Source organism: Mus caroli, chromosome 3 (genome assembly GCF_900094665.2).
Source record: "Mus caroli chromosome 3, CAROLI_EIJ_v1.1, whole genome shotgun sequence".
Classification (NCBI taxonomy): Eukaryota; Metazoa; Chordata; class Mammalia; order Rodentia; family Muridae; genus Mus; species Mus caroli.
Genome location: NC_034572.1, coordinates 78,740,836 through 78,756,819, shown reverse-complemented (window position 1 = coordinate 78,756,819; position 15,984 = coordinate 78,740,836). Strand labels below are relative to the sequence as shown.

General features: G+C 44.4%; 1 protein-coding gene across 5 annotated transcripts in view; it reads right to left on the bottom strand.

Moving 5' to 3' along the window:
- Positions 1-15,984, bottom strand: part of Sh3d19 (SH3 domain containing 19) — a 154,824-nt gene extending 138,840 nt beyond the window's left edge. For 2 of the 5 annotated variants that reach the window (XM_021157571.2, XM_021157572.2), the window contains exon 1: positions 15,651-15,984. In XM_021157571.2, coding sequence (XP_021013230.1) covers positions 15,651-15,762 — 112 coding nt within the window. In that variant the 5' untranslated portion in view covers positions 15,763-15,984. Of the gene's footprint in view, positions 1-14,652; positions 15,302-15,325; positions 15,418-15,650 lie in introns of those variants that run through there. The other 3 variants (XM_029475567.1, XM_021157575.2, XM_021157573.2) reach the window with 3 other exon arrangements.

Below are 15,984 nucleotides of genomic sequence, written 5' to 3'. Positions count from 1 at the left end.
AAAAAAAAAAAAAAAGAAGAAGAAGGGGCTGGTGGGGATATTGGCCTACATATCCAAATCCAGAACCAAGAATTTTAAGCCTGAAAGGAAATCTGATAAACAGGAATTAGCAAACTTTTACTCTAAAAGGCAAGCCGACAATTATTTCAAGCCATAGATAAATGAGCGTGTGTGACTGTGTACCAATAAAACAGTCATAAAATTGAGGCCCAGGTCCATATCCTTCATATTTGTCAATGGAGATTCTGAGACAGAGAGTTGTGTTCATACAGTTTATATTTCAGTTTCCTTTATTTAGTTTGTGTGTGTGTGTGTATGAGTATTTTGTCTGTGTGTATAACTGTGCACTATGTGTGTGCAGTGCCCTCAGAGTCCAGAAGAGGGCATTGGATTCCCTGAAAGTGGAGTTACAGACGGTCTTTAGTTGCCATTCAGGTGCTGGGAATTGAACCCAGGTCCTCTGGAAGAGCAGTCAATGCTCCTTACTGAACGATCTCTCTTGCCCCTTAATTTTCTTTCTGTTACTGTATAAAGCACCGACCAAAACCAATTTAGGGGTGAGAAGGATTTATTTGGCTTACACTTCCAGGTCACTGTCCATCATTGAGGGAAATCATGGCAAGAGCTCATGGGAGCTTGAAGCAGAAACTACGGAAGAAGGCTGGGGCTTGCTCCCTGGGTTGCTCCCTGACAGTGGCACTTCTTGCAGGAGGCTGTCTTCCCAGATCAAGTAAGGCAATCTAGACATGCCTCAGCAAGTTGGCAACAGAGTAACAGATAAATACAGTTACACAATTGATACTCTTTACCACGTCCTGCAGGTGAGTCTAGGCTTTGTCACATTGATTGGCAGTTAATGTTAACTATCTAGGACAGCTGGCCAGTAGGAGGTTGGACATTTAGTTTAGTTTAGATTTGCTTTTACTTTCTGAGACAGGGTCTCTCAATGTAATCCCGTCTGTCCTAGAACTCACTATGTAGACCATGCCGGCCTTAAACTCACAGATATCCACCTGCCTCTGCTCTCATGAAAGATATATACTCAACTATGCCCACTGAGGATAAGCTAGTCCTCAGAAAAAGATAAAATACATATTAAAATAAAGCAGGAAACACTTGGGATGTTTAATTGTATTAGGCAGGCAACAGTGATATAAATGAGGATTGATTTTCAAGCGGTTATGGCATCTGTGGAAACATGTGAATAGGATAAGCCCAAACTTATGAACAAATGATGGATTAGGCAGCGTCCTGAAAAACGAGCTTCAGTGGAAACACAATTACATGCTCCCTTCCGATGATCATCTGCACGACAGTTTATCAATCACTTCTTTTATCAACAGGACAGCAGTTGCTATTACTTTTACAGTAACTCATCTCAGGGGAAAATAGCATTTTACAATAATATAAACACATATACGAATGCAGCCATAAGTCGCTTCACTTTGCTGTTTCTATACTAAAGACAAACTCAAGCCGAAACAGCTAAGCTCCAGCTCTGCCACCGACCTCCTTGCCCTTCCTGCTTTAAACTTACTTTCCTTTTTTTTTTTTTTTTTTGGTTTTTCAAGACAGGGGTTTCTCTGTGTAGCCCTGGCTGTCCTGGAACTCACCCTGTAGACCAGGCTGGCCTCGAACTCAGAAATCCACCTGCCTCTGCCTCCCAAGTACTGGGATTAAAGGTGTGTGTCACCACTGCCCAGCTAACTTTAACTTTCAAAAATAGTAAGCACTCACTGGTGAACTCAAACAGTGCAGGAACATAAGGTAGAACACTCAGGCTCTCTTCTATCCAACTGTCCCCGTGTTACGCACACATTCCTTTTTAACATTATTAATAACTGTTGTATCTGAGCAATGCAGTAAAGTTGCTTTTTCTAGTCACTTTGACAAGGAAGAAGAAGACAGAGTTCACCTGGCCAGATATTCATAAAAAGTCCTGTTTTAAAACCCAAATAATAATAATAAAAGTGGGGTATAGGAGTTTTGTCTGTGATCTTAGAGAAGGGAGGAGCCCAGAGAGTTTGCATGACGGATAAGTGCTCAGCTAAAGAATGCCCCCTTTAGGCCGGGCGTGGTGGCGCACACCTTTAATCCCAGCACTCGGGAGGCAGAGGCAGGCGGATTTCTGTGTTCGAGGCCAGCCTGGTCTACAGAGTGAGTTCCAGGACAGCCAGAGCTATACAGAGAAACCCTGTCTCAAAAAACCCAAAAAAAAAAAAAAAAGAATGGCCCCTTTAAAAATGTCCTTCTTTTAATATCTCCGTGTGTGTGTGTGTGTGTGTGTGTGTGTTTGCACATTGCCTGCAAAAGCCAGAGGATAATGTTGGATCCCCTGGGACTAGAGTTACAGATGGTGGTGAGCCACCATGTGGATGTTGGGAATCCAGACCAGAAATTCTGAAAGAGTAGCCACTTAACCACTGAGCTGTCTCTACAGCTCCCAAGACTCATCTATTTTTATTTTTAGTGTACTTACATATAATAAATAAATAAATAAATCTTTAAAAAAAAAAAAAAGAAAGGCTTCATTTCAAAAAAAAACAAGACAGGAAAGCATAAAGGCTCCTTAGATAAATAGGTTCCCCTCAGTGGGGCAGGCCGTAAGCAACAGAGGCTTCCCAACTTTGCGTACACAGGATTCAGGTTAGAATAAAATGATACAAGTAAATATGATACAGTAAATCAAGTCAGGGTTTAAAACTAAAGAACAGTAGGGCATGGACGCACACATACACGTAGGCATACACACATAGGCACACATATATATATATATATATATATATACACACACCCCTATAATCCTAAGCACCGGGCAGGTGGAAGCTAGAGGCCTCCAAGCTTGAGGCCTATGAGTCTGAAGCCAGCTTGGGCTATATATCAAGAAACTGTCTCAGAAGCAAGGGCTGAGGAAATAGCTCCGTAGAGAAAACCTGCTAGCATACAAGGCCCCCGATTCAGGAATGTGTGCACTGCTTCCTAGTTGACTCTAATACCTGACAGAATGGAGAGCCACTGCCCCACAAGATAGACATGGCCTTGACCTCCGATTTGTTCCAGGTACAGTCACCAGCAGGACCACCTGAGCACAGGGGTAGGAGCCTGTAGGTAGGAGCCTGTAGGTAGTTCCAGCTATTCAGGAGGCTAATGTAGCAAGAGGAGCCCAGGAGTTCAAAACCAGCCTGGGAAACACAGTAAGACCCCCCCATCACTGAGGGAGAGAAGATGGGAGGAGGAACATAGAAGAGCAGAGAAGAAGGGAAGGAAAGATACAGAATCTTAAAACCCACAAAACCAGGACCTGCATTCTAGCAGGGCCTCCAGTGGGTCTATGGACATAATGAGATTTGAGGAGCACTGGAGACTGCCTGCTGCTAGAAATATGGAAATTATGCCACACTATGAAGTATTTATACAAAAAAAAAATAGTATAAGGTAGAAGATAAAATAATGCTGTGATATTAAGGCATTTCATATAAGGCATCCTATTAAGTCAAATATAAGCCATGCCTTTAGTCTCAACACTTAGGAGGCAGAGGTGGGTGGATCTCTGTGAGTTTGAGGCCAGCCTAGACCACAGATCAAGTTCCAGGACAGCCAGGGCAGCACAGAGAAATCCTGTCTCAAATAAAATAAAATAAAATAAAAATGCACACTTTAAAACTAGCACCCACATGCCTTAGTCCAACAGAATCCACCCAGAGGCCAAGAGGCCGCATCCTCCACTCCAGTGGCAATACTCAACTGAGTAACACAAAGCTACCCTGTAGCCCCAGAGTTCCAGCTCTCTCCACTATATGACAAGTCCTCCTGAAGAAATGAACAGCAAAGGGTGTGGTCTCAGGGTAAGAAGGAATCATGGACACCAGTGGTGTTGTAACACTTTCAAGGGATTATTTAGAAATGGTGATATTTATTATAAAAAAAAAAAAATGAATCCTCTATCTTGTATACAATGTACTCAACAGATGTTGTAGGGAGTTAAAAATTAACAACCTTCCAAATACAATGACACTTTGACTAATGTTACGTCTGGAAACTTCACTGTTGCAGTGAAGGCAGCCATATTGAACCCGGGCAAACTCTAGACCCGCGCCCGCCCGGCAGCGGTCCAGGTGTTATGGTCTTCACTAGCAATGCAAACAACAACCTGTTTGAAAGCATGGGAAGAGAAGTAGCGCCTCCTTCTACAGCTTCTGCTCATTTATTCTCAATGAAGCTGACACGAGGCAAATGCCAAAACCAGGAAAAAAGCTGTCTCCATATTCCTGACTTGTTGGAAGGTAACCACCAGGACTCCTCAACGCATGTAAACTTCAAACTTAGAAACACAGTCATCATCATCAATCTCTGGGATCCCCAATCAAAAGAGGTAACCAAAATAAGAAGAGGCACTCATACAACTGAAACAATTTGTCCAAGGTTATTAAAATAAGCCAAAAATATTATAAGGACCCACATGTTTGCTTTTGGTTGGTTGGTTGTGTGTGTGTTGTGGTGTGTGTCTGTGTGTGTGTGTGTGTGTGTGTGTGTGGTGTCTACTTTGCCTGCATTTATGTCTATGCACCATTTATTTGTCTGAGGAGGCCAGAAGAGAGCATCAAATCCCCTGGGACTGGTGTTACAGACCACAGTGAGCCACCATGTAGGTACCAGGAACTAAACCCAGGTTGTCTAAAAAGCAACCAATAGCGAGTCAACTTTCCAGCCCCAGGCCTAGGAAATCTTGTTTTAACAAAGTACATTATAGTTTAGTGATAAGAGGAGGCAAAAGGCTCAAGTTGGAGCCTGTCTTAGTTAGGGTTTGAATGCTGTGAAGAGACACAATGACCAAGGCCCATCAAGATACAAAGAACAGCCGGGCGTGGTAGCACACGCCTTTAATCCCAGCACTTGGGAGGCAGAGGCAGGCGGATCTCTGAGTTCTGGGCCGGCCTGGTCTACAGAGTGAGTTCCAGGACAGCCAGGGCTACACAGAGAAACCCTGTCTCAGAAAAAAAAAAAGAACACATTCCTCAGTTGTATTCATCTTGAGCCTACTTCCTCCTCCTAGCTCAATGTCAAATTCCTGCCAAATTTCGAGCTCCCCACAACATTTAACTGGAGCTGGCTTCCAGGTTCAGAGGTTCAGTCCATTATCATCAAGGCAGGAAGCACTGCATTGTCCAGGCAGGTATAGCAGAGCTGAGAGTTCTACATCTTCATCTGAAGGCTGCTAAGAGAAGACAGGCTCCCACATGGTTAGGAAGGGGGTCTATTGCCCACTCCCACAGTGACACTGTCTTAGTTAGGGTTTTACCACTATCAACAGACACCATGACAAAGACATTTAATTGGGGCTGGCTTACAAGTTCGGAGGTTCGGTCCATAATCATCATGGCAGGAAGCTTGGCAGCATCCAGGCACACAGTACTAGAGGAAAGCTGAGAGTTCTGATTCAAACGCACTCAGAAGACTGACTTCCAGGAAGTGAGGAGGAAGGTCTCAAAACCCACTCCCACAGTAACACACTTCCTCTAACAAGGCCATAGCTACTCTAGCAAGGCCACACCTCTTACAGTGCCACTCCTTGGGCCAAGCGTATTCAAACCACCACAGATCCTTTACCAGATAAGGGCTACATCTGACTGTGGTTAGGGGCATGGGATAACGAATGGAGGCTTTATCAAGACATCTGAAGCTATTGTTTTTGTTGTTTTCTTAAAGAAAGAAGGCAAACAAAGGCTCAAATGGCAGCGACTCTAGGAACTGAGATTCCATTCTGTTCTACCACTGACATTTTCTGCTCTTGGGGACCCGGGATAGCTACTGTGAGCTATCTTTATTTCTGGCAAACTACCATTTGGATCCTCAGTATCCCCCAGGGGCCCATGTGTCTAAGGCTTGCTCTTCAGCACTTTGGGGAAGTAGGGGAACTGATATGAGGTAAGCCCTAGTAAAATGAAGTTAGATCGTGCAAGGCATGGCACTTTTTCTTCTCTCTCTGTGCTTCCAGCTGCCATTAAGAGAGAGGCTTCGTGTGCCAAGAACTACTGGCTATGAGGAATTACCTGGCATAGGTGCAAGGGCAATGGGACTAAGCAAGTACAGGCCAAAACTTATGAACCCATGGCTCAAATAAACCATTCCTCCTTTAGGTTGAGTGTCTTGGACATTTTGTCACAGTGATAGAAAGCTTACCAACTCATAGTAGGATGAGGAAAGATGAGGTGATAAGGGATTAGGCCATTCTATGCAACTAAGTTGACCTCTTTAAGTTTTTTTTTTTTAAAGGAAAAAAAACCTGCCTGCATATATGTCTGTGCACCGCTTGTATATCTGTACATCATATGTATGTCTGTGCACTGCATGTATGCGGTGCTTGTGGTTGCCAAAAGAGGATGTTGGGTCTCCTGGAACTAGTGTTACAGACAGTTATTAGACACCATATGGGTACTGAGAATTGAACCCAGGTCCTCTGGAAGAGCCGTCCCTGCCTCTTAACTGCTGAGCCATCTCTCCAGCCTTGAGCTAACCCCTTAAAGAACAAAACTCTTAGAAACTCCACTCAACACTGACTTGCAACTCATCAGCAGGCTAGAAGCAGCTCCATACGTAACTACGCTGCCAGGCTCACCAACACAGGTGTTCCAGGCTCAAAGAAGGCGTGATGAATGAGGGGTAGGCAGACCAGTGCCTGCAACACACTCAGTCCTATTCTATCTCTATCCGTGTAACCTTCCGTGGATTATCTGCCCTAGGCAGGTCTTGAGCCCTTCATTCACAAAATGAAGGAAAGAGTCACACCTACTTCATAGGACGCACACCAGGGCTGAATGAGAAACAACTAGCAAACGGCCTGGCACCTATGCACAATCAAATAGTAACTCAATATCTGATTCATCAGAGCGAGCCCAGTGTTTTTCCAAATCCTCCCCAGCTCTCTGACTTCCTCTCCATTTCCAAAAGTGGAAAGGAATGTATATTAGTCATCATACCTATTGATAGAGCTCTCTAGTGGGAATGAGTTTTAGCTGTAGGGTCACCTCAGTCAGGTGTGCACCTCACATCTTTCCCGTTTAAACCATGAAAAAAGTACAGAAAGTACACAAAGACTTAGGGTGGAGGAACTGAGATTCTCGAGGACACAGGAGCATCCCATTGGTCTGTAGAGCTGAAGAGATTAAGATACCCAGGAAGTAGAAAACAGTGGGAAATGGGGCCAGGAATGATGTCTGATTGGTAGAAAGCTTGCCTAGCAAGCATGGAGCCCCTGAGTTAGAAATTTCCAGAATTTTGAAAACCAAGTGGCAGTTGCCTGTAATCTCAGCAGTCAAGAGATGTTGGCAAAGAGATCTCCAGTTATTGCAAACTTTATATGCCCCAGTACAGGGGAAAGCCAGGGCCAAGAAGCGGGAGTGGCTGGGTAGGGCAGGGGGAAATAGGGCAGGGGGAGGGTATAGGGAACTTTCGGGATAACATTTGAAATGTATATAAAGAAAATATCTAATAAAAAAAAAGATCACCAGTTCAAGGTCATTCTTGGCTACATAGAAACCTTGAGGCCAGCCCAAAATACAGGACACTCTGTCTAAAAAAGAAAAAAGAAAGGAAGAAAAAGAAAAGAAATTAAAAAAATGCCTTTTATGCAGAAGATTTTTTTTTTTAAATGTAGATGCTTTATGTCAAAAGAGGACTGTCAGGGCATCTTACTCTGTTGGGGCAGCTCGCAGGGTGACTTCCTTCACTTCATACTGTATGAAAGTCATGGGGAGCAAAGTTAAAGTATAAAAACCTGACAGTCACTACCAATGCAATTGGTAATACGGATTGTATACATCCCTGATACTGGATAAAGACAGCACATCACCCCTCTGCGCTTCCTAGCACCCAGCCTAATCTTTAGAAAACCAGCAGGGGCCAGAGAGACAGCTTGGTGGGAAAGGACCTGAGTGTGATGCTCAGAACCACATAAAAAGCCAGAGGAGATAGCACACATCTGTAACCCTAGCGCTCCTAAAGTAAGACAGAAAGCAGAGGCAGAACATTTACCCAGAAGCTCATGGGTAAGCCAGCCTGCTGCACAGCTCAGCAGCAGTGCCAAGAGACCCTGCCTCTGCTTCAAGGGGGAACGGGAGAACAAGCCCACTATGGTGCACACGCAGCTGCATGTTCTCATGCAATAGACAGACAGACAGACAGACAGACAGACAGAGGCTTCTCAGATGTTGTCAGACAAATCCCAGTAGAGACACATTGTACAACATATCCAATTGTTATTCCTCAAAAACATCAAAGGCATTAAAAAAAAAAAAAAAAGCAAGAAATATCCAAAGAGCTGCCACAGCCACAAGAAGCCTAAAGAGGCCTGGCAAGAACATGCAAGATTACCAGTAGCTAGGTGGGATCCAACAACACAGTAAGGACAGGAAGTAAACACTAAGGAAACACAAGTTGTCTGGGCCAGCGGCAGAGCACTTGCTCAGCACACGCAAGGCTCTGGGCGTCCTCCACCCCAGCACGAATCCTTTACCTACAACACAAAACCTTAAAGCAAAAGGTCCAGGAAGATGCTGTAAACTGCCAGGGCTACAAGACTAATTGAGACTAGATGCAAAGCTGGAATTAGGATTGAAAACAGAATGCAGATGTTCTCCCCAGAATGCGACAGCTGATAGAGCTACAGAAGTGCAGGGGTGAAGACAAAGGAGGAGAAGGAACACCCTAGCAGAAACAGGTTGTGTGAGTCAGTCAATTACAGGCTGGCACAACCGCAATGCCAGCACTTTAGAGACTGATGCTAGAGAATCACAAGCCTGAGGCCAGTGTGGGCTACACAGCAAGGCCCTCTTTAATCTATCCCTAAAGGATAGAGTCATGGAGTGAGTATTTTCTCTTAGTGTACCAGGATATTGAAGTGTACTAGCACACTGGCAGACAAGTTGTAAATAGTTACAAAGATATTTGTATTTAGTTTAAATCGACTTTTTGTTGCTTTTGTTTAAAGATCTGTAAAAGATTTGCTACTCCCAGGTTCAGCCCCCAACACCCACACAGCAGCTTACAATAGTTGTAACTCCATGTCCAGAAACTCCATACCCACTCTGGCCTCTGTAGACACCAGGTGTGTGCATGGTGCACATACACACATGAAGGCAAACACTTATACACAGTTGTGTGTGTGTGTGTGTGTTGGGAAAGTGGAATAAAAGTGCATTTTTCAGGTGTATTGGGAAATGAGAAAATAAAATGGTCAGCATTTAGCTTACAAATAAATTTTAAAAAGAAGAAGAGGAAGCAAAAGACAGCACAGATAATGTGAGGCTGGAGTGCACCCCAGGTGCCTCCCCAGTGTGCTTCCCGAGCACACTCAAGGCCCTGGGTGTGATCTCCAGGACTGAGGAAGGAAAGTAAACTGTCAACTTCTGATTGGTTGAAATTAAGTCACAAGAGCAAACTTTTGACAATAATGAAACCTAAGCACTACTACTGGGCAGGGTTAAAATAATCTGTACAGGGGCCGGAGAGATGGCTCAGCAGTTAAGAGCACTTGGAGCTCTTGCAGAGGATCTGGGTTTTATTCCCAGCATCTACACGAGGGATCACCATCGTCTGGAACTCCAGACCCTCTTCTGACCTCTATGGGCACCAGGCATGTGGTACACAGACCAACATGCAGGCAAAACACCCACACACTAATAATAATAACAACAACAACAATCATCATTATCATCATCATTGTGGTCATTGTCATCGTCATCTGACGGCTTACAGAATGCCAAGATAGAGAACCAGGCTCAGTCTCTAGGAGTTTAGTAGGACAAAGGTGTTTCCAAGAGCAGAGTGCATTTCACAGCGACCACATCTGATTGCTGAGTGGTAACACTGTGTCCCTGTTGTATCTTCTGCTGAAACAAAACCCACAACCAATCTCCAGATGGAACAAAAGTTCAGATACTTTAGCAGTAGCAAAAAGCAGATAGAAAGTAAACACTAATAGCTATAAATATTTACAACATGTTTGGCCGTATTCTAGGAGTATTCTAATAAAATGCTACAGGAAAAACATATTCTCAGGATTTATTGTAGGGATAGCATTTATTCACCAGGAAGAGGAAGTGAACACAATTATAAAGGAAAACTTTACATAGTCATCTATATTAAAATGAGAAACACTGACATCAAAGAGACCACAAAGAAAACAATAATGAAATAGATAAGCTTCAGAGTAGAAAATATTTGCAATGTATGTAACTTACAAAAGTTTACATACCCTGGTTTAAAAAAAAAAGCCAAAAAATAAAAAAACAAAAACAAAAACCCTCCAACAATCAATAAAAAGAACAGAGAAAAATATATTTACCACAGTTCCTTAGAGTGTGGACTGCCACCCTGCATATAATTGGATGTATAATTGCAAAAAAGTCTGGGAATAGTAAAATGTTTCTGAACATGCAAGGGCCAAAAATATATTCAAAATCAAATGTGCAGCAGATTCAAATACTCCTGACAGTTCTTGTCCATGCTGCAGCCCTGGGCTTCACTACAGCCCTGGTTCTGAACAGAGAACAGAGTCTACATCACACACACACACACACACACACACACACACACACACACACACACACGGCCATCACACCATCAACACCAACAAACACATCCTGAAACACCCTGGTTCATATTTGAGATTATTATAAATTGCAGTGTTTTTTTTTACTGTATAGAAGAAGTTTTCTGCTTTTATAGAAATAAAACATGGATTAATTATGGAAAATGCAAACAATATTTTCTTAGCACCATTCTTTAGCAATGTATCAAATCAGTATACGTTTAAATCGCACTGGGTGGGAATGTTTGACTTTTCAAACTGCTGTTTGAGATACTGCCTTAAATTTCATTTAAAAAATTAATTAAATGAATTTTGTCTTGGGACTAGAAGGGAATTTGCAACAGTCAACCCTAAGAGGACCTCAGCCATTCTGACCCTCAGTCATGTGTGTGCCTCTGTGAGCAGCATTCTCCGTCCGCACTCTCTCAAGATGTGCTAACACCTTGTACAGTAAACATTTCAGCCAAGAATTAACTTAAAAAACAAACAAACAAAACCCACACCTACCTGGAGAGTATGCAAATTTGCTTTTCTCTTTAATAAGTAAGAATATTACATGTCTATCAAAGGATTGCCTTAAGATAGAAATTCTTTATGATTTCTTATCAGTTACCATTTTTATAGGCCTATACAGCTAGAGGTATATGAAAATTATTCTAGTCCAACATGGGTGTCAAATGAAAACATATTGAAGAAGTCCCATTCTACACAACGGGGATAAAACCCCACAGCAATCTGCGTCGTTATCAATATTACAAACAACCGCAAAGAAAATGTGACACTTACTCTGAGGTTAGCACTTTAGCAGCCAACTTTAACCTTCCTTTCCCTTCCTCTTCCTCCAAGGTCAAAAGAAGTTGAACAACCTTGGCTTTACAGAGGATGACTCTATACCCTGATGCGCTGACACTTCTGGGTGTCCTGGGATAGGGAACTTTCCGTTTCAAAAAGCAAAGTCAGTCTCAGGAAACCAGGAAAGAATTGGTCACTCCGGCTTTTCCTTCCCCTGGCCTCCAGATGATACACTTCACCGGCACCAACCAGGGTAACACGGTGATGCCAACACACCAGACTTAGCAGTGTGGATGGATGAAGAATTCTTGGCCAATGACAAAGAAGTCAAGAACAGTTGACTGTCTGGGCTGGCCCACGTAAATCAATCACAGAATCTCTTAAGCAGCCAAGAAACCCAGAATGAAGTATAAACTCCAGTGGATCTATCCGTGCGCATCTCAGTGTTTTTCAACCAATCTGTTCAAAAAGACCCAGAAGCATCAAAATATCTGGGAGCATGTTAAGAATATTCTTAGATCTCAACCTGTGAGATGGCTCAGCGGGCAAAGGTGACTAGTGGCCTGAGCTTTATCCCTAAGGCCCACATGGCAGAAGAAGAGAAGACTCCAGCAAGCTGTCCTCAGACCTTTCCCAAAACCGATGGGGATCAGAGATTTGAAAGGGCAGCCGGCAAGCTGTGTCTGTACAACCCCTGTACGGCAATTCCAGTACACAAAGGAAACGTTTAAGAAACGCTGGGTTGGGGGGGGGGGGGGGGTTGGGGACTTTTTGGATAGCATTGGAAATGTAATTGAGGAAATTACCTAATTAAAAAAAAAAAAAGAAACGCTGGGTTTACATACCCACATCTTGTCTGCCCTGCCTGAGAGTGGCATTTAATGGGTCAGTAAGATGCTCCAAGAGTTCAGATGTGTCTGGCTTTTACATTTTAACTGTCAAGTGAGGCAATCAGAATTTTGTATCACACCATCAACAATGAATCTCTCACGGTGCTAGGTTCACACCGCGGTGTCCACCGGCATCAGTGCACTCGGACAGTGCTGTCCTCTCTGCTCCCCTGGCTCCTCACAAATTCATGTCAATTGGGTTATGGCCCCATTTTCAAATGGTTTTCTCTTCCTCCTCATCTTCTGCATCCTTTTGCTTGCTCTCTTTCTCTTTTAAGCTCCCCCCTCTCTCTCACCCCTGGTAGGTTATAACTTTTTCTATGTGGTTCTCTTTATCACTAAGAGCAAAACAGAAAAACAAAGAAGTAATGTGTGAGGGAGGGGATTGAAATAGAATTAAAAAAAAAAAAACAATTTGATCAATATGAGGAAAAAGTCCATTTGGTACCCTTGATAATATCTTTGAACCTTAAAAATAAATTAAAACAACAACAACAAACCAGGCCTGGAAAGAACTTATGTTTGGCATGGGTAGGGCCCTGGGGTCAACCTCTAACATGCATGCTCCCTGCCTCCACAAACAAGCAAAACCTCAGAAAACTTAGATACATATTATGAAGGTAAAAACTGAATCAATTAGCCTCCTCTCTTACCTGTAAGATGAAATGATTACTAAAACGCAATTGTTTTCTAAGGATTCCCTGCACAAAACAAAAGAAAACAAAAAGCATGATGTTTAAAAAAAGAACCCTGGTGCTCATACTCCTGTAATCCAGCTCTTAGGTGGTGAGGCAGACCAGGCTACAGAGCATGACCTTGAGAGAAAGAAGGCACTCTGGATGAGTCTACCTAAGTCAAGGTACAAACTACAACAGTATTGCATAGGAGTGTGTATGTATCGTAAATTGTAAAGACAAAACAGGAAACAGGCCCGGCATGGTGGTGCACCCCTTTAATCCCAGCACTCGGGAGGCAGAAGCAGGTGGATTTCTGAGTTCAAGGCCAGCCTGGTCTACAAAGTGAGTTCCAGGACAGCCAAGGCTATACAGAGAAACCCTGTCTTGAACTCCCCCCCCCCAAATAAACAGAAAACAGTCTCAAAAACAACTTTTTAATAGTAAGTGGGTAAGCACTTGCCTAATACACACAATGGCCTGAGTTCAGTCCCTAGAAATACACACACACACACACACACACACACACACACACACACTTTCTCTCACTCAGGAAAAGTTTTTAATGGTTAACTACCCAGAGGGAAGGGACAATGTCTGGGAGGGATAGAGAATGATGTCATTCCAAGGACCTGATATATTCTTTTTCTTACTCAGCCATAATAAGTTAGAAGAGCCTTCGCTTTATAATTTATTGTATGTATATTACAAAAATAGATAAACTTACGCAACCACATGTAATTTAGCAGGGCGAGAAAGTTCATTGGCTGTTTCAAGTCTACAAGCCCCAGGGTTATGGTGTGTATCAAGCCATGTGAGATTAAAGAGAAAGAAAGCCTTTAACTTGAGGGAGGGAGGGAGGGAGGAAGAACCGCAAAGAACAGGCAAAGCCATCTACCATGAGGAAGAAGCAGAGGGACTGTCAGGCCTCTGGATGAGCTCCCACTCTCTTTTGGAAGAGGCCACCGGACAAGTACTGCAGTTAATGCCCAAGCTTGGTAAGGAATGCAAAAAGGAGTTGGAAAACACGTTAATACATTTGGCGGGAGGGAAGCACCGCTTGTCGACTATTAAATAATTTATCCCCAAGACGATAAAATCTAAAATTACAAGTCTGACCCTCTCACAGGCATCATGCTGACCCCTCACCCCTTCGTGAAGGAAGGCCATGCTAAGGGTGAGAGAGCTGAAAACACTTATTTCTGGGTGCAGAAGCTACCAAGTCTTGGCAAACTATTATCACAGAGCCTAGACTAGGCCTTGGCAGCCTTCAGACATTATGGAACTAGTAAAAAGTTACAAAAGTAACATTTGTGCTGGCCTTGTGGGAAAAACACACACTGAAGAAACTGTTGAACCTGTATCTGGGTCATATTTAGTTTAAATTCCGACACAGCTCTCCATGGTGCAGTCCCCTGTAAGAGGGAGACTTTCTTCTGAAAGGTACCAAGAATCCAAGGTACTTATGCACGTTTAAAATCTGTAAGCAACCAAGGCACAACTTTGCAAACTTTTTCATGATACTGAATTATTTACTCAACAGTTACGTGTTGTTTCAGTTAGGCTTACATTGAACAAAACTACCGATTATTATCACTTGGTGTTCATGGTAACAGTCAAGTGTTACTCTAAAAAAGGCCCAGTAGCAGGCAGGCAGGCATAAAGTTAATTTTAAGCTTCCAGAATGTCTTACTCGGAATACACTTACCGACTTTTTTTTTTTTTATCCCATTTTCTGCCCTCCAATTCCACAGACCCAACTTCTTTCTCCTTCTCCTGGTGGTCACACAGAAGAGCCTCTCCATGTTCCCTTTCTAAGAAGGCTCCAGCCTGGTGACTGGATTTCCCTTGAGTCTTCCCAATACCTCTTTATGCATCTTCTAGGTTAATTCTTCCATCCAGTTTCAGATAACTGTGGTTAACCAGCTGGCCTCATAATTTCATCTCCATTACGGTTACATTGAAAACCCACCCCAGGTAAAGGGAAGGAGGGTGGATCCACATTTAATTTTATACTTATGCACCAAGCTATTTGATTCGTGCTTCGTTGGTGTGTCCCAAAACAAGATCTTAAAGGTAACTAACTATAGGCCCCCAAATGACCTCCATCCAAAAGAATTCCCTTCTCCAATACTACATTGGGCACTCCCGGTTTACAACGGGGAGGGTAGTTGCAACAAATTAACTCTCAAGCAGAAAATCAGCGCTGTGGGGGAGGGAAGGAAGGGACTAGAGGTCCGAAGTTCACCCGCTGCTGAAACAAGACTTGATTCAGCATGGGCACGTGGTCTGACCAGGTTGGGGTGGCCCAGGCGAAACCATAGGGAGGGGTTGTGGTCCAGAGAGAGAGAGAGAGACGTAGGGCATGGCCTCTGACTCACCTACAGATAAGGAATCACCCAGCCACAAGTTCCAAGCCAGCCGCCTTGGATTTAGTTTCCACGGAAATTTTGGAGTTTCGGCTCCAGGGCCACTAACAGGTAAAGAGACCAATCTGAATTCTCTCAAAAAGGAGAAAAGGAGGCTAAGGATAGAAAGGCCACTGTCCCGCCCTCTCGCCTTCAGGAGTTAAAGGTGTCAGTCCCCTCCAGGCAGCATCGAGAGCAGCTGCCGAGCTGGGCAGGGCATGAGTGGGCGCGGAGAACCGGGTCCTAGATGCTCCCAACCCCCCGTGCGCCCCTGGTCCCCGCGTCCCCCGCGTCTCACCTGCAGCCGAGTGGCCCGGGAGCGCGCGGCTCCGGGCGCGGCGCGGGCCCCCAAGCTCGCGGCGCTCTCGCAGCTCTTCCTCCTCGTCCTCCCGCCGCCGGCCCTCAGCCATGGGCGAGGCGCCGCCGCGCAGCCCGGGGACGGCGGGCGAGCTGCGGGCAGCGAATGGCCCTCGCCAGCGCGCTCGGCGGGGAAGGAGGGCTCCACCTGCAGCGCGCGGAGCTGGGGCGCGGGCCGGGCCGAGCACCCCGCCTTCTGGGCACGCACCGGCGGCCTGCAGCTCCTCGGCAGCTCGCTTCCCGTCCGGTCCCCTTCCCCGCCCCACAGAGGTCCA